This window comes from Anser anser, assembly GCF_964211835.1.
Source record: "Anser anser genome assembly, chromosome: 10".
NCBI classification, from domain to species: Eukaryota; Metazoa; Chordata; class Aves; order Anseriformes; family Anatidae; genus Anser; species Anser anser.
The window spans coordinates 17,239,582-17,263,185 of NC_139730.1; the positions used below are offsets into that span (position 1 = coordinate 17,239,582).

Here is a 23,604-nt window from a genome sequence, read left to right on the forward strand (position 1 = left end):
GAGTATTCCGGTAATGTCTGTGTTGTTTGGTTGGTTGGTTTTCGTTTTGTTTGCTTTATTTTTGAGAGAGGGACCATGTCCCATTGGGCAATTCTGTATTAGTCTCCTTGTATTAAAAATTCAGAGTGGTGAATACATCCATACAGCAGTTACCTGAAGCAGTTAAGGTTTTCATTTTAAACTAAGGAGGTAGTTTAGAAGTTTCCTTTTTTACTTTTCACAGTAACACTTACTGTTTCATGTATTTATAGGTCAAATGTCAAGTTGAATAAGCGAAAGAAAAAGTGGATAGACATGATACATTTTGAATTCTAATCTAAATGGGTTGCGTACGTGGCATCTGACTAAAGCATTGGTATGCTGTATCTGTTCAAATTTTAGTGTGGTCCAACATGAAATCTTGATGTAATTGCTATATAACAAGCAAATCTCTATGAAGACAAGCTTCAAGAAATTTTTGAAAGCTCTTCTGCTATATTTTCATACTATTTTTTTTCTACAGTAAGCAGTTACTTCCTTATTCCATGCTTGTTTAACTAGCAAAGCTGAACACCTTAATACTACCTTAAGTTAATATATTTTCCTCAGTTCAGTTGGCGTGGGGGAATAGAAGGTGGATTACAGATTTGTTACTGACATCGTGTTTTGTTCTTTGTTCCAGGCAAAAGCTGACAGTGTGCCCAATAATTGATGGGGAAGATCATCTTCGCCTCTTGAATTTTCAACATAACTTCATAACCCGGATCCAAAATATTTCAAATCTACACCATCTTGTTTTCTTAGATTTATATGATAACCAGATAGAGGAAATAAGTGGTCTTTCTACTCTGAGATCCCTAAGAGTCCTTTTGTTGGGGAAGAACAGGTAAAAATAACAAAACTCATTTTAAGCAGCCTGCTTCTTTACGGTGCAGTATCTGCGATCTATCACTGCGGCTGTTGCAGGGTTTTCAGATTGTGATGTTGGCTGTGAGACCAATGAGCTGACTTGTTTTAACTGGCTTTTTTGGGTTGCTGTCCTTGTGACACACATTTTTTCTGAGATGTGGAGTTCAACTCTTTCTTCCGGAGTGTTTTAACTGATGCTGAGTATTCCCCAGCTTGGGGTTTTTACGTTGCTGGCAACTATCTATGATGTTGAAGGAATGACTGCACAGTTATTGCACTGTTTGATGCATATTGGCAAGTCTCAACTAGCAGTCTGACAGCGAGTAAAAATTTAAAATGGACATAGTTTCTGTGGATTTTTTTCTTCCCTTTTACCAATAAAACACTAATTGCAGAACTTGGGTAACCTGTAGTAGTGCAGTATTTTACTTGAAGTCATGCCTTTTATATTAGAAATCTCATCTGTAGATAATAATTCTGTTTATAGCAAACTGTTGGGGTGTGGGGTGATAATTCCAAGTTGCTTTAAGGACTAATTTTTCAAATTGCGTCTACAACGTACTGTATAGTTTGCTTACTTAGTGGTGTTGTTTGGAGATAGATGTGAGGAGATGTGTAAATGATTTCAAGTCAGGCATAGCTGCTAGCAAAGACTTTATTTTCAGCTTGATCTGTAGATGATCTTTAAATCTTGAAGGAAATGCATGATGTATGTAATATTTGATGTAATCGGCCGGTAGATGGTGCTGCTGACATAACCTAGGTTTGTCATCTGAGAAAACAGGGCAGGACAGAACAGTGTTAAGATGGTCAAGGTGGAGAAGAAATTATGCCAAATTTTGAAATCTATATTATCTAGAAAGGACCAATGGCTTTCAGATTTTTATTCTCATTTCTTCTAATAAACTCTCAAAACCTTTGTCACTATAGCATTGCTTTAAACAGGTTTGGGAATATATTTTCGTCAATAATGGTGTTTCTTGTTTAGGTATTTGCATAGGTTGTATGTTGACTTCGTTTTCTAGTGGTGCAAATCTTCCTTCCCCTTTCATTTTCCTAGAGGAGTGAAGGGCATATTGCTACTACTGCATTATTGACAGTCAGAAAGAAATGTTATATTCTAAGGCATACTCCTCCATTTATTCATTTTGAGTGGGTGAAAGGTCTGTTGTTCTTCCATTCCTATCGGCTGGCTAGGTTTTCGTTAGGTGGACAAGATACATTTAATCTAATGTGAGAAATAATTTGTCATCATTTAAATGTTTCAGAATAAAGAAGATCTCAAATCTGGAGAACCTAAAAAATCTTGATGTTTTAGACCTTCATGGAAATCAGGTACAGTGCAATAAGTTGATTATTTAAGTTAGTTGTGTAGACATAATGCATTTCCAGTGTCCTTTGTCAAACGATTGCTTTTTGAAAGGGAACCAATAGCAAATTTTTCAGCTCTTGAGGTCACAGGAATCAGTGAATTACAAAAAGGTGGTATGATGTTACTTTGATTTTTGATATCAACTCTTGTACTTTCCGCATTGTACTTCTGGAAAATTACATTTTCTTAAATGTTGCATAAGCTAAGTATAGCAGCGCTCGCTCACACCTATGGAGTAGTCATCTAGCATAAATAGTTACATTGCAGTTAAAGTAAACCAGAAGTCATAGAAGAATTTAAGTTCCCATTGATTGTTGCATTGTCTCTAAATGAAGACTTGGAACTTCTCTTCCATTAATTAGTTATCTTTTCTGTTCCTTTCCAGTTTAGTTATGCAAGTTTTGATATTAATGCTATTTTCCTACTAGTTGAACAATTTGTAATGTAAAACACTAGTCTGCCATACATATTAACTCATTTTGAACATGTGACGAAGAGAGAAATGAGTTTGAGACATAATGCTCAACTATACTAGTGCCTTGTTTTTAAGTCTGGTTTTATTTTTTTTTTGTTCATTTATTTAATAACAAATAGAGGGTCTCTGTGGTTTAACTTTATTAAGATTTGTAGGACCTTTTATTAGGGCAGCCTTCTGTCTTACATTGTATTTCTATATATCAAATTTCTTGAACCTGCTTCAGCTGCAGTATTGTATTTGGGAACATCAAAAGATGTATTCCGGAATGTTGCATTTAAACAACAGATCAGTGGAATTAAAAATGAAGTGTTCACACGTAGTTAATATGGTGGATTCCAGTCAGTGTTCTGTTGATATAATGTCCTCTCGCCAATGTACACAATTTTTTTCTTTAATTCAGGAGAGAGTAATGAGAATCAACAGTGTGGAAACAGAGTATCACACTTGTCTGTCAAAATGAAATATAATAGAAAATATGATTTGCGTTATATTAACAAGCTGTTCATAAATCTGTTTCCTTAAATTGCTTGTGGCATTACACTGTACCCAGTTCCCACAGGAAGGTCAAAAAATGTAAGTCTGGTCAGTTTTACAATTTGGAGCCAGTTATGGGCAGCAGTTTTCCCGTATCAGAATGGTCTTCATTCCAAGTAGAAGACCTAATGATGCTTCTGCAGTGTGTATCACTTGTGTCTTCTTTTCTCATAACCATGGAAAAGTATAATTCTTTTTTGGCATAAATGTCTGGTATAGTATGAATATGTGTATGTGCTGTGTGAATATGGGATTTCCTCTGGGCTGCAGTGTCTGTTACTCTAGCACTTTCTCTAACTGTGAAACACACTTTGAATTACTTAGAGTATGACTGAAAAGACAGCAACATTATTTCTTATGCTTGCAGATATTTTTATGGTACTTTTGCCTTCATTTTACATTCAAACTGTTTCTTACAAATGTGAGAAATTATTTAATGTTGTGTGCATGGGAAACATTCTCAATCAAGCACAAAAGTTTAAGGTTATTTTCTAGAAGAGACAAGTTTTCTTTGTGATACATCTGTAGCTTATTGCTGGGAATACTTTTAGGATTTTATGTGATGTTATTGGGCCGCAATATAAAATTCATACTGCAGAAGGCAGTGCTCAGCCTTGCATAGTTGTTTTTGCATTTATTTTTGATTTCTTCAGAAATACAAAAACACAATTTTAAATGAATGCAAAGCCAGTTGTGTTATAAGAACTGTCATTGCAGTTAATGTGTGGAGGGGATTTTGATGCTGAACTCTCCAGGAAGAAATAATAGTTTTTGTTTTTTTTAAGAAAGCTATCAATAAACTAAAATTTGGATGTGTTTTTATTCCTGAATGTTGTCTATGCAATGAGAATATTGTTGTGTAGATTGTAATTGGCCTAAAATGAGATGAAATATAAATGGGATATGTTATACGCTATGAAATGAGTCAGCCTCATCTCTATTCCTAGGAAAGGGATGGAAAAAGTAGTTCTGGAAACCATTTCCAGAATGTGCTAAGGGAAAGAAAGTGACCAGAAGTAGTCAGCATGGATTCACCTAGGGGAGATCATACCTGATCAGCACGATGACATTTGACAGTGTCTCCCATCACATCTTGACAGACAAAATGATGATATTTTGGGCTAGATTGACGGACAGTGAGATGTAGTAAACTCTAGAGGTTGATACTGGGCCAGGATTTTTAACACCCTCCTTGATGACATGGGGGGGGTGGCACAGAGTGCAAATTTGAAGATGATATGAACCTGGATGGAGAGCTTTATACAGGAGATGATTGTGCCACCATTCAGTGGTATCTTGACAAGCTAGAGAAATGGGCTGAGAGAAGTCCCTTGAAATTCGAGAAAGGGAAATGCAAAGTCCTGCACTTGGGAAGTCATAAACCCCTACACCAGTACAGGCTGGCGGGTCACAAGCTGAAAAGCAGCCCTGTAGTAGGGAACCCAGGGGACCACCAGCACCATGGGCCTAGTTCGGAAGAGTATTGGCAGCGGGCTGAGGGAGGTGATCCTGATCCTTCCTTTCTGCATGGTGCTGGTGAGGCACCTCCGAGCTGCTGGGCTCCCCAGTGCAAGACAGACGTGCGCTTGATGGAGCAGGTCTAGCAAAGAGTTGCAAATCTGTTGAGGCAACTGGAGCATCTGAGGAGAGGCTGAGAGAGCTGAGATTGCTGTGCCTGGAGAAGAGGAGGCTCAGGGAGTTCTGTGGCCATGTGTATAAATACCTGCTGGGAGGGGGTGAACAAGGCGGAGCCAGACTTATCTCGGTGGTGTCCAGCAAAAGGACGAGTCATTGGTCACAAACTGAAGGACAGGAAATTTGCTCAAACTTTAAGAAAAATATTTCTGTCGGGGCCAAACACAGGAGAAGGTTGCCCAGACAGTTTGTGGAATCTCCATCTGTGAAGGCAGCCTAAACCTGACTGGACGTGGTCCTGCACATCCTGCTGTGCTGGTCCTTGCGTTGGGCAGGCTGGCACCGCAGGTCGCTTCTGACCTCAGCTGATTTCTCTGTTTCTGTGGCTAGTGTTAGTTCAGACTGAATTCGCTATCTTTGTTTTCTGTTTTCCCTTTGTAGTGATAGGGGAAATGGAAGAAGGAAAAAAAGAAAATAAAGAAGAGGAACTCTTTTGAGGATGCTAGTAAAGTTACAAATAATTACGTATTGTAAAAATATTCCCTGTAAAGCCACAAAAAGCCTCTCTGTTGTATGAATGAAAACTGCTGTGGAACTAAGCTGTAGCGCATTGAATCAACATCCCATTACTGTCCTCATTGAAAGGCATTCAGTGTTTGGGGTTAGGATAGAAGTGTTTTTGTGGTTTTGATGTTCATAAATCCCACACATTGGATGGAACTAGGCAGCAGATCTGTTGGCCTTCAGAGCATTTCCTGTGCAGTATGCTCTGATTGCTTCTATTCTTCTGTTATGTTACTGCTGGAGAGTAAAGGTTCTTCATGAATCATTTTTTAGAACAAGTATTTGTGATTTATTTTTTGAGAAGTAACATGGTGGAGTTTTCTTCAAGTTTGTTGATTTGTCTTTTATTTTTACACCGTTGTCCTCTGAGGGTCATATTTATATAGGTACTAGAATAGTAGTCTATTTTACAGCGTTTTTGTCTATGTATTAATGTATATAGTAGCTCCACCTTGACTGGGTTTTTGCCTTTTGAAGTGTGTTAGTTAACAGAAGATGGGGACACATCTTTTTTTTTTTTTTTTGAACTAAAGACAGTTCTGTTAAGGGGATAGTATCTGCTGAGCAGTCTTCATCACATTAGAGTATTAGCTGAATGTTGCTTGCATACAGTGTATTTGAGATGTAAATTAACATAGTGATTCTAATAGCAGCAGCTTTTTTCTATAGACAATGGGGGAGAGACAGGAGGTGTTAGGGTCTATCTAGACAAGATTTCTTGTTGATATTTATGGAGTAGTAACAGTTAAGAGGGAAGCCAGATTTTTGGTTTATTCTTAGTCCACTTCTCCCTCTTTTTGGATATTAAGTCAATCCCATAGATGGAATGCAGATTAAGCTTCTAAGCCTGCAGTGTCTTCAAGAGATTAGAGGTGAGGAGAAGCAGAAAGAGGAAAATGTCTTGGAAAATACTTTGATTTATTTGTGTGCAGGATATTTTGGCTAATAGGTTTGGTCTGAACTTCGAGGCTGTCCTGCTGCCAAGTGAGAAATTCCATGAGAACTGGATGTGCTTTAAAACACTGAAATGAAGCATTCCACAATGCTTAATGCTTTACCTTGTGTGACTTATTTCTCAAATCAAGTCTTTAAAGGCATTGCTTCTTTAAGAAAATCCTTTCATATAATAAATATCTGAAATAAGGTTCTAAAAAAAAATTAAAATCAGGGTAGCGTGTAATGAAACATTGCATTTACTGTCTCTATGCCTTACAAAAAGGACAAAATATGAATTCCTCTGTCATATTATTGTTCTTTGTCAGCTTTCTTACATTATTTAGTAAGGCTATTAATTTTTATACTGCCTGGTAAAAACTTCTAAGATGCAGTATCTTAACGTCTTCTTAAATTTCTGTACGGATACTCCATTTCTTTGATCATCAACACACTAATATGAACTCTATAGTATTCATGATGTTCATGTACATGTGTGTGATTCAGAGCCTGCACACAGTTGTATGCATGGCATGCTGAAGACACTACTACTACTATGTAATTTCTAAATAAACATATAATTTCTAAATACTGTGTTTCTGAGCACTATGAAAAGTCTTTGGAAAGAACACAGGTGGTTGATGATCATTTCTGTCACGGTGAATAGTATGAATGGTATGCGTTCCATATAAATGCTTTTAGAACCTTTATTTTAGGTAGATTTACAAAGGACTTTACGCTGTCTTCCGTTAAATTACTTTGATTAAAATTTTCTAAGTTCTAAGGAAGTCAGAACTTGACTAACTGTATCTAGAATGAAATTTGTTCTTTAATACTTAAAAAAAAAAAAAAATCAGTAATTTGTTTTTCTTTTTTAATTCTTTTCATTGCCAAAAGCTCAAGGATATAAGTTAAGGAAAAAGGGGAGGGGAAAAAGGCAACTTGATTTTTTTCCCCAGAAATGGGCTTGCTTTGAATAATCCCAAAAAATACACATTAAAAGATGAAACTTGTGCAGTTATTGATGAGTGATTATGTGCTGCATAACAATCTCTTCTGAAATGAATGCATTTCATAGCTAAGTATTCAAGCATACAAGCAAATGAGAACAAACAAGAAAACAGAATAGTGTTCAATGTTTACAAGTCTTTGAAGTTTACATATTTGAAAAAGCAACTAAAATGGCTAATAATAGTCCTCAGTCATAATTAATAGAAAACTATTTAAAATATATGAAAATTGCTTTTTGGTAAAAACAAATATTTAATAATAATCACCTCTAAAAAGAGGTGATAATGCTTGCTACCTAATACATACAGTGTAATGACACTGGGTGTATTTTCATGCACACATGCGTGATTAAAAATAGAGAAAACCCAACAGAGTTAGTCTTAAAACTGAACAAAGTGATTAACAGTATCTCTATAAATTGTTGATGAAATCATTCTTTGTAATAGCAGCAAAATGCCAAGATTAATATTCTGCATAGTGACATGCTGCAATTCTAGCTAAACAGACATCTGCAGAGGTCTGTGCTCTTCATGCTAACCATCTGCTCTTGGCTTTGCTTTTACAAGTCTTTCATACTGAATATATTGTTCTAGACAATAGTGTCTTTTGTTCCTTTAGGTTTAATATTTTTGTATTCTGCTCATTTTTATTTTCTGCATGTAATATACACAAATAATGCCTAATAGTTTAATTAGCAGTTCAATCAAAAAGTGATTTACTGTTATTTAATTGTTTTTCCTATCTACTTTCCCATACTTGTTATGGGAAAAATTGCGGTAATACTTTATATAGCGGCATATTGAAGTCATACACGTGTATGTGTGTGTGTATATATATGCACACACATATGTATGAAAATTGTTAGCAACATTGTGTTTGGAAACTGTTACATAACAGTTGCATTAGCTGTTCTCCCATTCCAGGAGCTACGCATTTTCAGGAAACTGGCATGGCAGAGTTGTGGTGGTCCGTATCATCAGAAGGCCCATTATCACTGGGAAGGTGTATGCCACCAGGCTCTCTCTTGCTTGCCTGCATCTAATAGCTGTTGGCAGCTTTGCAGAGGAATAGCGTGCCTGAGTACAGGGTGTTGCTGAAGGGAGCTTATGGTGGTCCTGCAGATAGAGCAGCTGATCCTTGTAATTAAAAGGAAATTCACCACTGTTGGTAGCTTTATGTACTCTACATTTAGATGCACTGCCACACAGAGTATTTTCCACAGGAAACCTGCTGCCTTCTTCCTGCCTTATAATGCGGGTTACAATAAGATGATATGAGTATCCTCCTGTGCAGTGGCAATGGTTTATCATCTCCATGATACATTACTGTATGCAAGTCCTCCATAAATGAATGGATAGGTTCAGGACAACAGATCCCAGATGACTCTGAGAGATAAATATCTGGATAGAGATGACTGAGTTGATTAGTCTGAGAAATACAAGCAGCAGGGAAGAAAAAAAAAGTCAGCTTGTATAAACAGAGCAATAATTAATGTCTTTGTAAAACACAGTTGCATCTCCAGAAGCCAAAATTAAAAGTAAAGGGTAGTAGCCACTGTTATTTGATGTGTTTTTTCTCTTCTTCGATGGCACCTGTATCTTCAAAATAAGTTGTCAAGAATAAAAACAAATGTAGGGCCAGCTGCTTGTTCTTTGTAGTTTAGTCACTTTGTTTGAAGCCATGAGTTGGCAAAAACTGTTGGGGACTGTCAGACAAACATGCCATGTATCTGAAAGAAGGATGCTGCTGCTTTCTTGTCTAATTTTTTTTTGAATATGTTTTGCTGAGTACAGCAGTGCTGTATGGTTAGAAAGATATTACTGTTGTGAATACTAGTACTCAGTCTCCAGCAGACTGTAGCTTGTTTTCAACAATTTATGGCATTATTATCAAGGTTTAGAAAAATACATAAGCACATTATTAAGTTGCTTGGTTTTGTCTGTATATGTTTAAAAAATGTATGCACTACATATATCCATTTTATATCTATATAAAACACAGTATGCATGTTTATAATTATACTTCTTTCACAGATTACTAAAATGGAAAACATCAACCATTTGAGTGAATTGCGAGTATTAAACCTTGCCAGAAACCTACTGTCCATTGTAGAAAATCTTAATGGACTGGATTCTCTCACAGAGCTCAACCTTCGTCATAATCAAGTCTCTGCCATAGTAAGGAACAAAACCTCTCATCTTCTTTCCTCCCTTCTTTCATCCCTTACAGGAGTGCACTATTACTAGAACTTGTTAAAAACATATCAGCATTTCAGATTTTTCAAATCTTGCATTTTCCCACTCTTTTGATTGTTATTTTTTCCTTAGTACTCAATTTTACATCATGAAGGTGAAAATATGTTGTTCTTGTGTTATTTTGTGTAAATTTGATGGCTTGTATTGGTAGAAATCTTGGTAGCTCATGATATTCCCCCAGGGCAAAAGATTTGGATGCTTTGTGGTTCTAACATAAACATTTAGAGACTCTTCTTCCATACATGTTTGCCCCCAGAAACATACCCTCTTCTCATAATTTCTGTAGCTCAGCTAAGCAGTCAGACCATCTTAAACTTCATCTCTTTATGTATATTTCTGGGTCAAAAGCAGAGAAAATACTGAAGTAAAATTTTCCAAGTAAAGCTCCAAGTTAGCATTAGAAAATCCATTATGCTTTAAAGGATAAAGTTTGTCATTCAGCATTTTATGATGTATAGTTCAGGTATGGCAATTCAATTATTTCAACAAGCACTTTTTAAGTAGACTTACCACATTATTTAACTAGGTGCATTTTTTCAGGCCCTCAATTGTTTAAGTACTTGGTCTTCTATTGCTGCTGAGCTATCACTTCCTCAAATTTTTGCTACTTGCCATATATTAAACTTATTTTTTTTACTCTTGCAAAACAAGAAATTTCTGCTAATTTCTAACTCAACCACTGTACCTCCCTCCCACACCATTTACATTACTGAGATTCTCTTCCTTGCTTGTAGCTGCTGCCTTCTCACCCTCTCTCATGTGTAGCTCATGCTTTCTCCTTACCTCCTCTCTCATAAATGCAGAGTTAGCTCTCCATGACAGTGAAATTAGTGAGTTACAGGCTTGGACTCTGTTCTTATATCTCAGTGTTTTATTCATTCCTGACTGGAGACAGTGTTTCAGAAGATGTTCTGCTCAGGGATGTACCTTCTTTTGTGTATAATATAAAATTGTTTGTTACCCGGGATAAATTGTAATAGAATGGTGTTTAGGTTGTGTGTTGTGGTTTGTGGGTGGTTGTTTCTGTTTCACTTTTGTTTTGTTTTCTTTTTAATTGGATGGAATGCGATGTAGACATGTCACAAGTTGAAGAGAGGGCTGTAGATTTTATTTGTGGCTAAAATCAAGGTAGTGAGTGAGCCCTATGCCACTCCCATGTGCCCTAAGTAATGGTTTTATGTCCACTAGTTGCAAGCTGGAGCATACTCCTTAGTAGGATAAGGAGACGCACATTTAAAACCGAAGGGTTCGGTGCACAGTTTGAATTTGCATGGATTGCTACAAACTGTGCTGTCTGGCTGTTAGGGGTTTTTATTTCAAAAATAAATTACGATACTACTTTTAAGTTTCATCTTACTAATATCTTGAGGTATTTCAAGGTTTTCTACTAAGTTCGGTTGTGGCATACATTAAATTCAGTTACTCATTCTGAAAACCTGTTCCTTCTTAAAAAATTCAATTGCAAATGTGACAGAGTCCTTCAGATCATTCTCTGCCAGAGCAGCTGCTGTTGTTAGGTAGTGTCGATTGCACTGCAGTATTGCACTTCAGAAGCCTTACTACAACATGGCCACTTTTTTAAAGCGTATTTATCCTGCAGTTAAATGCTGAGACAGCACCTTGGCGGCTTTCCCAAAAGCCTGTTCAGAAACCAGCAGCAGCCTCATCCTCTTTCCTTTAACATCATTTGCTTTGCAAGTGATGCAGCTTGTTCTGCAGGGTATATATCTGCACTGAAACACTCCCTTGCAGTCTGCATTAGGGAGAAATGGATCTGCCTCTTCAACAGAAATCAATGTTGCAGCAAGGTTATAGTATATAGAAATGAAAGTATTTCATCAGGCAAAGTAGAAAGGTTCAAAAGATGTTATCCTTCAGCTGCTGAATTTATGCCTCTGTTTCTCCTTCTAGAAAGATGTGGATACTTTGCCCCGTCTCCAGCGTCTGTTCCTCAGCTTCAACAATATATCTAGGTAAGGAGAAGAGCAGTTTGTTTCCTATCAGTAAATTGGAGTATCCTCTTATAACTGTATTTCATTAAAATTTAAACGCTATGAATGCGGATGCTGTTTTTAAACATATCAGATAGCATAATCAAGCCGTTATGTATTTTCTGCTTTAAGCATAAATTCTTTTAACCCTTTGCATTTAAATGTGGCGCTATGGGGATTCTACCACAAAACTTGCATTTTTAATTTAAAAATGACTGTATTCTTTCTGATGATGCTGAAAATTAAAAATAGCTTTTTTAATATATTGTTTTACTGTTCAACTAAATTTCTGATAAAGCAGAAGGCACGGTATCGCACAAGGCATATTACATTTATCATAAAATCACTGTATTTATGGAGTTACACAAATGGCTGGATCAGATTCTGCTTGTGATGATAAGATTATATCATGCTTGTATTTTACTTGTACATATATTAATCAAGTGTGAAAGGTATATTCCTGTCTGTTTACTTTTCAAACCAGAAGGCAGAAACAGAACAGCTCAACTTTCAGTGCAGGGTTTCTATTATTTCTAGTAGCTAAGTACATTTTGGTATAAATAAGAAAGTTAGTCTACAATGTTTATATTTGTGTGTTTTTTTTGAAGTCAGCATTTCTACTGGTGCCAATATTAAAATAATAAAATCAAAGCAAATGTGCCTACATCATCTTCAGTTTATCATGTGTTTACCTTTATTCTTTAATCATTCCCATCCTTCTTTGCTGCTTAGAATCAAATAATTTAATCTGAGATCAGGAAAGATGCCTGGCATTCTAATTACTGAAAATAATGTTCTTGTGGTACCTATTTTCTCTGTAAAATGTTAGACTTAATGTGAGCTTTAATTATAATAGCTATTTGAATATTTTAAGCTGACCTGCATTATGTATTTCGCAGACAGTTCCAACCTACTTGTCTATATTCCTTAGACTCTTAAAGTACCAATGCAGTGGATCTCCCTGAATGCTCACGGGTATTAAGCATTCAAAAAAACTGGAGACAAACTGCAGAAATGGCTAATATACTCTTCCCTTAATTCACCTGCTACACTTTTTATTTCATGTTTGAAATTGCCATAATAAAGAAAAGGGGTTGGTATTTTGCTTCACTTATATAATTTCCGGGTTTGGAACATGCCTTTTGTTTCTGTTGTTTTTCCAAAATAAATAAATAAATATGTCTTAGTCTGGCAAGAACAACGAGGGGACTGCAGTAGTTGGCTCCTTTGCCATCTGGGAGCATCACTGCAGTCAGTGGAACTTCTGTATGTTTTCATATACTTGGTTTAATTTGTGTAGCTTTCTCACATTGATATTTTTGCAGTATTCAAGGAAGGAAAAACGTTTTGCTCTTTTTGTTCATTTTTAAAGTAGATTTCTTAAAATTCATGTAATCAGTAACTTGCTAGTATCCTATCATTTATTCATTGGGGCTTCAATTAAACTGTTGATAGATCTAGTCTTAGCTTTCAGGTAAGGTAGAAATACTTAAACACTTGTGCAAATATCTAATCTGGTTTTAATTTGTAATTAGAATAGGTATAAAAATCTTAATGTCCAATGAAGACATTGTTATAAAATCTACATACACGTGTAAGTAGCTAGGTGAATGGATCAGTTTAACTTGTTATTTGCCAGTCATTATTAACAAAAATAATAATAATAAAAAAAATGACTAGATTTGGCTTATGTTTTTGTAGAAATGACATTCCATCAAATTCAGCAGTTGGAAAAACCAAAAAATCTTATTGCTCCCTCACTTTGAGTTATGTAGTAGATATGTCTCCTAACAGGTAAATGTTTAAACATGGAAGTACGTTCTTGACCCATATGTGTCTGATACTTGGCTTGATAAACTGTTTGAACTGACTGAAGGTGTTACGTGCAACCATAATACTAGTGAATGGCTGTGCTATGTCTGACCCTTACTGCACCACTTTTAAAATGGTTTAGGGTATTTTTTTACTCACTCACATGCATTTACTATGGGCCACATGGTAATTTTAAAATTATTTTTTATATTTATATAAAATATATTTCTGTTTTTTATTTTTATATTTTTATCTTTCTTTTAGACAATCAATTAGTTACAGATATTCTGATCTCTACATTTGTGTGTAGAGAAAATCTGCAAATTGAAACATGTAGCAGAGTACATTGCCAAAACCTGTATATGTTTATATTAGTGGTTCATTAAAATATTAAAAGTAGCATTCTTGAGGTAATGCTCTCATATAAAGGTTTACTGCTTCCTGTTTTTGGTAGGAAGAATTCTTGAGTCTTACATCAGTACATACTGACATGAATTAAAATTGCAATAAAAGATTCAGAAATGCCTTCTTAAAATTTTCAGTATTTAAGACATGAGTCTGTCATGGGTTTTGTCACTTTTTCCCCCATCCTGCTTCAGAGGAGGCCTCAGATTGCTGCTGAGCTTTTAGTTAAGAATAGATGTGTTAGTAAGGTAATCCTAGAACCATCTAGGTTGGAAGAGACCTCCAAGATCATCTAGTCCAACCTCTGCCCTAACACTAACAAGTCCTCCACTAAACCATATCACTAAGCTCTACATCTAAACATCTTTCAAAGACCTCCAGGGATGGTGACTCAACCACTTCCCTGGGCAGCCCATTCCAATGCCTAACAACCCTTTCAGTAAAGAAGTTCTTCCTAATATCCAACCTAAACCTCCCCTGTCGCAACTTTAGCCCATTCCCCCTCGTCCTGTCACCAGGCACGTGGGAGAACAGACCAACCCCCACCTCTCTACAGCCTCCTTTCAGGTACCTGTAGAGAGCGATAAGGTCGCCCCTGAGCCTCCTCTTCTCCAGGCTGAACAAGCCCAGCTCCCTCAGCCGCTCCTTGTAAGACTCATTGTCCAGACAAAATGCTGCAGAAGTTGAATCAAATCTGAAACAAAAGCCGTCCCATTTCTGTCTTCATCACAGAAGAATTTAGTTGTTACAATGCAAGGCTTTCATACTTTGTCTGCTGATAATATGTATCTCTAGAACTGGTTATAAAGAAGAGAGAAAACCCTTTGAATTTCTCCTGTGGTACTGGGAAGAGAATACAGAAACTGTTTGCTTCAGGGAAGGTGTGCCACCGAGATTCAGAAAGAGTTGTTACTGCTCACATTTCTTAATGTGAAGCTAGAAAAGACTGTTTTTTGAAATCTTAGAAACAAAACATGTTTTCACTGTCACACAGCTCTCCAGGTCAGTGTTCTGTTGTTTTTTTTTTTAAATTTAGTAAAGAAGGCTTTGTAGCCATATGGAAAAAGTTAGGTGCCAGCTCAAAGGACATGTAATTGTTTTTCTTCAATCGGTTACTGAATTGGAAACCTGGGAGAAGGAATGTTCTTAGTCTAATCAAAACAAGAAAAAAATATTTTCCTCAGTGGAATGAAAATTTCTAAATACATTGTTATACATGTGAATGAAAGCAATACAGGAAAGAAAGGTTAACTGTGGTGATGTCTGTTTTCATCAGTAGCTTAGTGATTAGAAACATGGGACAGTCCAGTTTCTCTTTAAATGTTTTTTGAACATGCAGTTTCCTCTGAGAGTTCTACCAGACTGCAGTGAGTGTGTTGCCTTCCTTCTCCAGAGCTTTTCCACTTTGCAGAACATGGTTTAAAGAAGTCATTGATGTAAATGTACAGAGCATGTCTTCCTCAGTAAGCAGGCTCTACCAGAAGGCCAGTGTTTCCATACTACTTATGCCTACTAAATGTGTAGCCATGAACACACACGCTGCGGAGGTTGAACACACACCAGCATACAGCAGAATACCCTGCTGCTTAGTCCAGGAGTCCAAGCCACATTCTAATATGGGGCTGGGAGAATGGGCATGTGTCCTCTCTGACAGAGGGGAAAATTGGCTGTAGTACTCTTACATCTTGTGTGCATGCTCAAGCTGATCCACGTGGTGAAACTGAAAACACTGAAAAAACACTTTGCTAAGGTAGCCCAAATTCTCATTTATCTTCTGTTGCTGAAACTACCAGAGGTAAATCCTTCTAGGAAGAAAGAAGGAAAGGGCAGGAGAGGTGGTTTCTGCAGTTGGGAAGATGAATTCCAATGGGAATTCAGTTATTCTTTCTTCTAAAATGTCTGAGTTTGCTTTACTAACTAATGTGATGCGTCAGTTGGGAAAATCATCATCTAGCTTTGGGGCATATTGAATAGGTATTTTAAGTACTATGTCAGCACGATCATCCAAAAAAGTGGTTAAACAAGCTGTTTTATGGAAAGGAAATAAGATCACACAAAAATAAAAAATGGAAGATGATAATCAGACTTTTCTTTTAAACCCCGGGTATAAAACAGCCAATTGTTCACATTTGCTAAGTGCCTTCACTGCCTTCACCAGAAGCTGTGTATTGTTCATTTTCCATTAGTCCTTATGTTGTTTTAACACACCAAATGATAGTAGTACTTCTGACTTCATTGCCATTTTTCTATTTTATCCATTGAATATATCATGTAGAAGTTACTTGTATGCTGTACCGTGTTTGGGGTTTTGTTTGTTTTTGAAACATTTATTGGGTTGTTTTATTTACTCCTGCGAGCTTATGTTGGTGTCCAGATCCTTAAAACATCCAGACCTTTATTTCAGCAGCTTGAGACCGATTGGCGTATGGTAGTTGGGTGGTTTTTTTGGTTTTGTTTTCTAAATTATTATTTTCCCACTTAGTTTCCACGTTAAAAAAATATATATTTTATCTAACCCCTAGAAACTTTTAGGGACGTGTCATTTTAAATGTGGTATTTTTGTACATCTAAAGCCCTTTGTGGCTGAATATTAGTCCTCAGCAAATTACTGTATGGGTGTTTGTTGGAAAGTTGAGTGATACCAATGACAGTTGACATTTTATTCATCAGCAGTCTCTAATATGAGCATTTTTACTGCATATGATTTCTGAGCCTGAATTCCGGGTATTCTTAAGGTTTGGTGTACTTCCAAGTATTAGTGGAGGAATTTTCTTGCTACCAAGAACGGTGAGAACTATAATCAGTTGATGCAATCAGTAAGATAGCTTTTTTAAAAATACTTGGACACTAATTCTGTATTTTCCAGTTCAGAAACAGTTATTAATTCAGAACTTAAACATTTGTTCATCTAGTAAAATGATCTTCTTAGCGTGTATTTTGTGATCATCATTGATTTGTCATTCTCAGATTTTTTTAAATGTCATACTCAGAAGTACTGAGCCCAGTTGCTTCATACTTTCCGTCTGAGCCTACTAAACTTCATAATGCAGACTCAATTGTTGAGGTTCAAAGTGCGTAAGGGTGGGTGCACGGTTATTTGTGCACTGTAATAATTTTGCTAAAAAGTATTGGGGATTTATACTTGTATGACTGTTCAGTTTCTTTTGCAAGTTAAATAATTATCCGTTGTTTAAGAGCACTGTTTATCTGGGTCAGATGCCTTCTTTACACCTTTCATCTTCAGTAAAAGGAACAAGATACAGGCTGTATGTCTCTAAATACATTTTGCACAGGCCAGTTATTTTTGTCAGGAAACCAAATCAAATGTCTTAAAAAGACAACGCACTCATATTTGTAGACTGAACTCAGAAAAATAGATCTATTTTAAAGATGATATGATGGTTTTATAGTTTTTATTCCAATATTTGATGATGCCACAAACACCCAGAAACATTTTTTTTTACTTTTTTTTTTTCATTTTACATTTTCTGTGGTGTTCATGCTGGTTTTGGTGACTAATGTGTATTATTTTTGGAATGTGAGTTGATAGGCATTCTATTTTATTATTCTTAGGTGAACCTATATTCTTTTAGCTAACAAGTGCTTATTCTGAATCTCTTCGTATCTGTATATGGAGAGATTAAAACAGCAGCACCTGCTGCTAATTAAAGTTACTTTTAATTTGATTTATCATATGCAATATGATGTGTGGATTTTTTTGAGTACAGGTAAACATTAGTATTCTATCCTTAAATAAAATATTCCATCTCTTCATTATTAATAATGTATGGCATTAAAATTTTAAACTTTTTTGGTTACAGTTTTGAGGATATTCTGTGCCTTGCTGATTCCTCATCTTTGTCAGATATCACCCTTGATGGCAATCCAATAGCTCAGGAGACATGGTACAAACACACTGTTCTCCATCATATGATGCAGCTCCGACAGCTAGATATGAAGAGAATCACAGTAAGAAATTTCTATTTTCATCAGACTTACTAGTTCCTTAAATTTAGGAGTAAAATGTAGGGTTTTATGTGTCTGTGTAGGAAAAAAGTTACTTATTTAGTATGGAATTGAATTGTACATAGACATGCTAATATTTAAAACTTTAACCTTTTTCCTTTCTTGCAGTATTATATAAGGGTCCACTTCTTTATTTCATTTTAAAAATATTTATTTTTAAATAATCAAACTCTTTCACTTAGTAAATACCATGTGATAGAATTGCCAAGTGACATGAGAAACTGCAAAGCTTTTTGTTAGCGCTCCCTCAACATATTCTTTACTGGTTTGCTGTATAGCTGAGGAGGAACAGGGTATTCCTTCCAAAGCATTAGCCTGTTTACACTGAAACTGACATTATTTCTATTATTTTTGGTCTGTTACCCTAAGGAAACTTGGTGATCACACTGTTTCTGTGTTTGTCTGCATTTCTGCATTCTTTGCCTAACCTACTCTCTCCTTTAATTTCTGAATTTGGTGGTCCATTTCAAGTAACACTGATAAGGAAGAGAGGCCGTGCAGACAACTTACTACAGACTTCTGGAAAATATGCACCAAGGTAGAGGATGAAGGGAAATTGTCAGGAAGGCCATGCCATTAAGTCATCCATGTTGTTTCTTAATCTGGGAATAGCGATGCTAATTTTTCTGTGTCTACTAAAGTTATGTGTACCACAGTCATCTTACAAGATAAATCTGAACAACAGGAAGATAACGTCACTAAGGCACATGGTTTAGTGATGGGGCTCTGTAGGGTTAGGTTGATGGTTGGACTTGATGATCTTTTCCAACCCAAATGACTCTGATTCTATAACAACTGTAACATACTTAACTAATAGTGTTGTCTTTCTTGACCAAATGCTGATAAATATTCCTTGTTTTAAATGCTTATTTGCTTTGTACGAAGGCTCTACTGCATTATAAATTGCACCTATTGTTTTGGCATCTATCCTGTTGTCCTGCAGCCAATCCACTGAGTATAGAAGAGAGTCAGTTATGATGTAAAATATCACATGTATGAGGAAAACATGAATTTTAGTAATAAAGTACTTTGGGCTATTAGAATTTTACTATCAGTATCTAAAATACTATTTGTTCCCAGGTATCCTGTGGGTAGTTTTTTTTTCTTTTGTGAGTTTATACTGCCTAATTGCTTTGCTTTTCAAAAGAGTGTTTTCTCAGTATTATTCCAGCAACTTGAGTCATGTAAAGAAAATGTCTTTTCTTCTTCTCTTCCTTATTGAGAAGAGACAGATCCTGGTAGAACTCTGTGATGGAAAAACTGTAGAAAGAGCTCTAATCCCTTTTTAGACTATATGGGATCTGTAGGGGAAAAAGTTATTTGAAATGCACAGCCTTGGGAAAAGCTTAATCTGAGTTCACACCTTATTAAACATAAGAGGATCAACCAACAAGACAAAAAGCCATAGAAAACCAGGCTTCACCAGTCGTGCTGCTCATAAAACTACTTGTAAAAAGAATGTGTTTTGCATTCTTTTTATTTGCCTTCTGGTTTTTGGGCCTTGAAAACTTGTTTTTAAAACTTTCCTTCATGTAGAGGGGCCTGTATGATTTTTTCCAATAAAAACTGTGTTACCCAGATAATCATATGACTTAAGAAACAGGGGTTTTTAAGAAAACTAACAAGTATCATGAGGTTTGTGATAAAATTAGAGAGTTGGCAATGCCAAATCCAGCTATTCTGTCTAGTAATGTCAGCCATAGGGACAAATGTAACTTGGTGGGGAAGTACAAGTACGGTATTGGGTATATGCTTTTACTTGCTTGATTAATATACCTAAGCTAATACATATAGAGGATCTTTTATTCATTAGCCTGAAGTGCATCCAGACCATTTCTAACTTGAGCATTCATTGCTTTGTGTTGCAAAGAACTGAGAGCTGGACTAGGATGTATGTTCTGTCTAACTAGGAATTCTTCGCTAATGGTTTCAGAAGCTCTTCTAGTTGAGAAACGAGGTTTACACAGTTGCTATTCTGCTTTTAACTTTAACTTTTCTTTTACTTGCTGGCTTCACTGGGCTAAGAAAACTATTTTAAGAAAGAAAATATCCTTTACAGTTTATTCTAAAGTTTGTAAAAGACTTTGAAGCCTTATTCATACTGGTTTTCAGGAATACACGCACACTGGTGCCAGGCGTTTTCTAGAGATTCTCTGGAGAAAGGGGTACATCAGAGGAAAATGTCTGGTGTTAACTGCCATAGGAACTGTTAAGAAACATATAGCTGCTGCAAATATCAGACTGTACTTTCAACACAATATTTTTGGATTGTAATTGTTATAGTATTTCTTAAGTTGGAGCAGATTTGCTTTTATTCAAGGGATTCTGTCATATTATTACATCTTATTAATCTTCCCATGAGGAAGTTGGTCTTTTCTCTTGCCATCTCGTTACTAAGCTGTTGGTAAGTACAAATTTTAAGCTATTAAACCACTGAGGCATGGACCCAAAGAATCATTGGTAGTGAAATCAGTGGGGCTTAGTCACCTGTAACAAGTTTGGGCTTTGCATGTATATGAAAAAACTTACTGTAAAACTGTAAACACGTATTTGTTGTCTACATTAAAAGTTGATTTCCAGCTGAAAAAACGCATCCACTTTATATTACATATCTAAGGCATCAACTTAATGGGAATCTTTAGCTTTCTCAAACTTTGATAGATCAGTATTCGCCTAAAAATTTAATTTCTTTCCTTTTAAAACAAGATGCTTCTGTAACTTCTTGTTTCTTATTCATTTTTGTGGATTGTAATCCTATCCTTTAAGTAAGGTATTGAGGAAAATACGAGAAGTTGATACTAAAAATAATAATAATAATAAAAAAACACATATATCTAATTGTCATATGTCACTTAAAGAATAGTCAGAAATTTTGTGTTTTTTTCCATAGGAAGTTTCTGGTAGAAATACAACTTACATTCTTACTCTTTGTTCTTCTTTTTAAAATAGACTGTGTGGTATATGTAACAAAAAAAAAAAGTCTGCCTTCTGTGAGTATAAGCAGAATTTTTTTAAGTGTAGTAGTTTGGTTTCTTTCTGCCCTGAAAGCTTAAATGTGTATTCCAGACCATTCTTCATATTATTCTCTTTTTTTTTATTAGCTACAGTAGTTTATATCATGTATACTACAACTACTTCTAATCTATAGTAAAATTATTAGAATAATTTCAAAGTAGCTGTAGTGTGGAAATGTAATCCTGCATTCATTGTGTGTTAATGTACCTTTCTCTCCTGTGACTTAAATGGCATCATTTGGTGGAATTAACTTGTTTGGATAATAGCAAAACAGTAGTGAGGAAGAACGTGTATGTTCCACTGTACTCTGTTCAGGATCTTTCTCAGGTCTTGCTGGATGTTACCTCTTGAAAGACTGGTTGCACAGTGAGAAGTTTGGCCAAAATCTCTGGTGTTATACTTGTGGTAGAGCTCATGTGGCAGCAGGGGGAGCTCTCACTATGCCAAAGGTACAGGCAGTTACCTTACAGCTCTAATGGAAAATGTTATAAGGGTAATAATAGCTTTAATATGCCTTTTTATTTTTTCGTTCTGTCACTGCTGTAGCTTCACACTGAAAATGTAAACCTGCAGTCTCAGAATCTCGTTAATGTTTTGTGCTTTGCAGAAAGCGAGGCTTATGCTTGGGGGCAGGCTGGGTGGGTGGATGAAGAAGGAAGAAGCCATCTTCCTAGCCATTTAGTAAGTTCTTAAATGGCAAGTGGAGAACTAGTAAATGGAGGAGATTGTAGTGTAAAAGAGAACGTCCAAGTCTGTTTGTAATGGTCTGGCACTTTGGCCTTCAGGAAAAACATCCCCCCTTGTCCAACATGGAGCTCAGAGGTTTGTTTTCTTCTGTGGCCAGAGTATTAGCAGACTCCTTAGCGTGATGACTCTTTCCTGGCAGGCTACTACAGTAGGAACCTTGACTTCTTCCACAGATGCCCAGGATGCTTATTTGCACCCCCCTCCAGCTGGGATTTCAGTTTATCAAAGGTGTACTGGAAATCCTGTGTCAGTAGTGGGTCCTAACAATCTGGAATTAGGATTGAATTTAGGAAAGAGTGCAAAATGATTTTGGACCATGTTGAGTGGATGACAGACCTGTCAGCAGCTCTTTAACAATTTAATGATATCCTTTATTGTTAGCCTAACAATTTCTTTTGAAGACTGAAAAAGAGAAGACATGGAAGATAGGATTTAAAATAGCTTTAGTTCATCTGGGAATTGTCGAAAGTTCACAAAGTTGTGGACAATAGCAGCAGAATAATGAGCAGAGACAAAAATGGAGATGGAAAGACTCTCAAATGCTGGAGCTAAAAGAGAAGAGTGGGTGATAGAACTGCGTTGTGGCAAGATTATTAAAAGCTTTGTTTTATAACCTTTCTGGGGTTTGTTTTTCTGTGTTTTGTTTGTTTGTTTCTTCAAGATTAGTTGCACATGTTGTGCGTGGGTAATCAAGAAACGTATATAGACTTGATTCTGGTAAAAAGTGGATTTGACCCTTGACCTTCATGTTTCCTCTATCATTTGGCCTTTATGAATCCTGAGTAAAACTAGGTTGTTCTTGCTGTTGTTGTTTTAGACAAAGCTCATTTCTTTTGTAAAAGTATGTAACAGAAGTAGTATTTTTTAAAGGCCTGTAATTAGGATAAACTCTTGATCAAGGCAAGAAGTCTGACTCCTGTTGGAACAGTGTTTGTGTTTGTTCATTTCATTCTTTGCATTGAGTCAGTGTGTAAGGAAAAGTATGGGACTGACTTGAATGTTGTCAGTAGATCCCCATGTAAGGCAGATAGTGTCATAACATATAGATTTGGGGCTGGGTTAGGCAGAGACTTTGAGATGGAAGGTAGAGTGAGAAGGAATATTTGTAGAGGCTGTGAGAAAACTGAATTAGGGAAGTTTGTGGATGTTTGTCTGAAAACTTGAAGGAAAAAATGAAGTTGTTCTGAAAGAAGGAGAGTTAAGGCTCATTTCTTACAGATCAGTATCACTTTATTTGGTAACTCTCACATTCTTCAGTGTGAAAGACAACAGTATTTCAGTTAGTTTGGAGCTGAGTATGTGAAGTCTGGCCACCTGTTTTCTGCCAAATAGAACAGATAACTTCTTCATTCTCTCCCTAGGTGAGAAACTAGCTTACATTTATGTTCTTTCTATATAGCATTTTTATATAATCAACCATTCAGGGAAAAAACAAAACAAAAAACAACAACAACAAGAACAAAAAAAACCAGCGTAATTTGAGACCTCTAAACATACTTTAAGATATTTTAATGTGTTCAGTGTGTTCAAAAGCTGTTAGAGAAGATGAAGACACTGAGTTTGGTGAGAGGGGAAAAGAACCAAACTTGGCTTTAGGAAGCCATGTTAAAAGCAAAAATGCAACATCAAATGAAGATGCTTAAATAGAAAGCTAAAAATCAACTTTAACCCACTTTTCTATTGAATAGTATCACTAATAGATAAGACTTTTAAAACTTAAGACTTTTTTCATTTTTTTGAAGTAAATGCTAACTTAGTACACTTTAATGCGTAAATGAGATGAATAGCTGTCATGAGAATCATGTTTATCATTCTTAACATTCTGCCTCATATCTTGAGGAACAGTATTTTTATTGTGTGCTATTAGTTATACATTCATGCTCGTGGCATATGCCTGCATGGTTTTTATAAATGATTTTCTCAGCCTCACCCTAAACC

General features: G+C 36.0%; 1 protein-coding gene across 3 annotated transcripts in view; it reads left to right on the plus strand.

The window, feature by feature from the left end:
- Positions 1–23,604, plus strand: part of LRRC49 (leucine rich repeat containing 49) — a 44,070-nt gene that overhangs the window by 4,020 nt on the left and 16,446 nt on the right. For all 3 annotated transcript variants that reach the window (XM_083851159.1, XM_083851160.1, XM_083851161.1), the window contains exons 6-10: positions 662–865; positions 2,157–2,223; positions 9,449–9,592; positions 11,582–11,643; positions 17,700–17,847. In XM_083851159.1, coding sequence (XP_083707285.1) covers positions 662–865; positions 2,157–2,223; positions 9,449–9,592; positions 11,582–11,643; positions 17,700–17,847 — 625 coding nt within the window. The remainder of the gene's footprint in view (positions 1–661; positions 866–2,156; positions 2,224–9,448; positions 9,593–11,581; positions 11,644–17,699; positions 17,848–23,604) is intronic.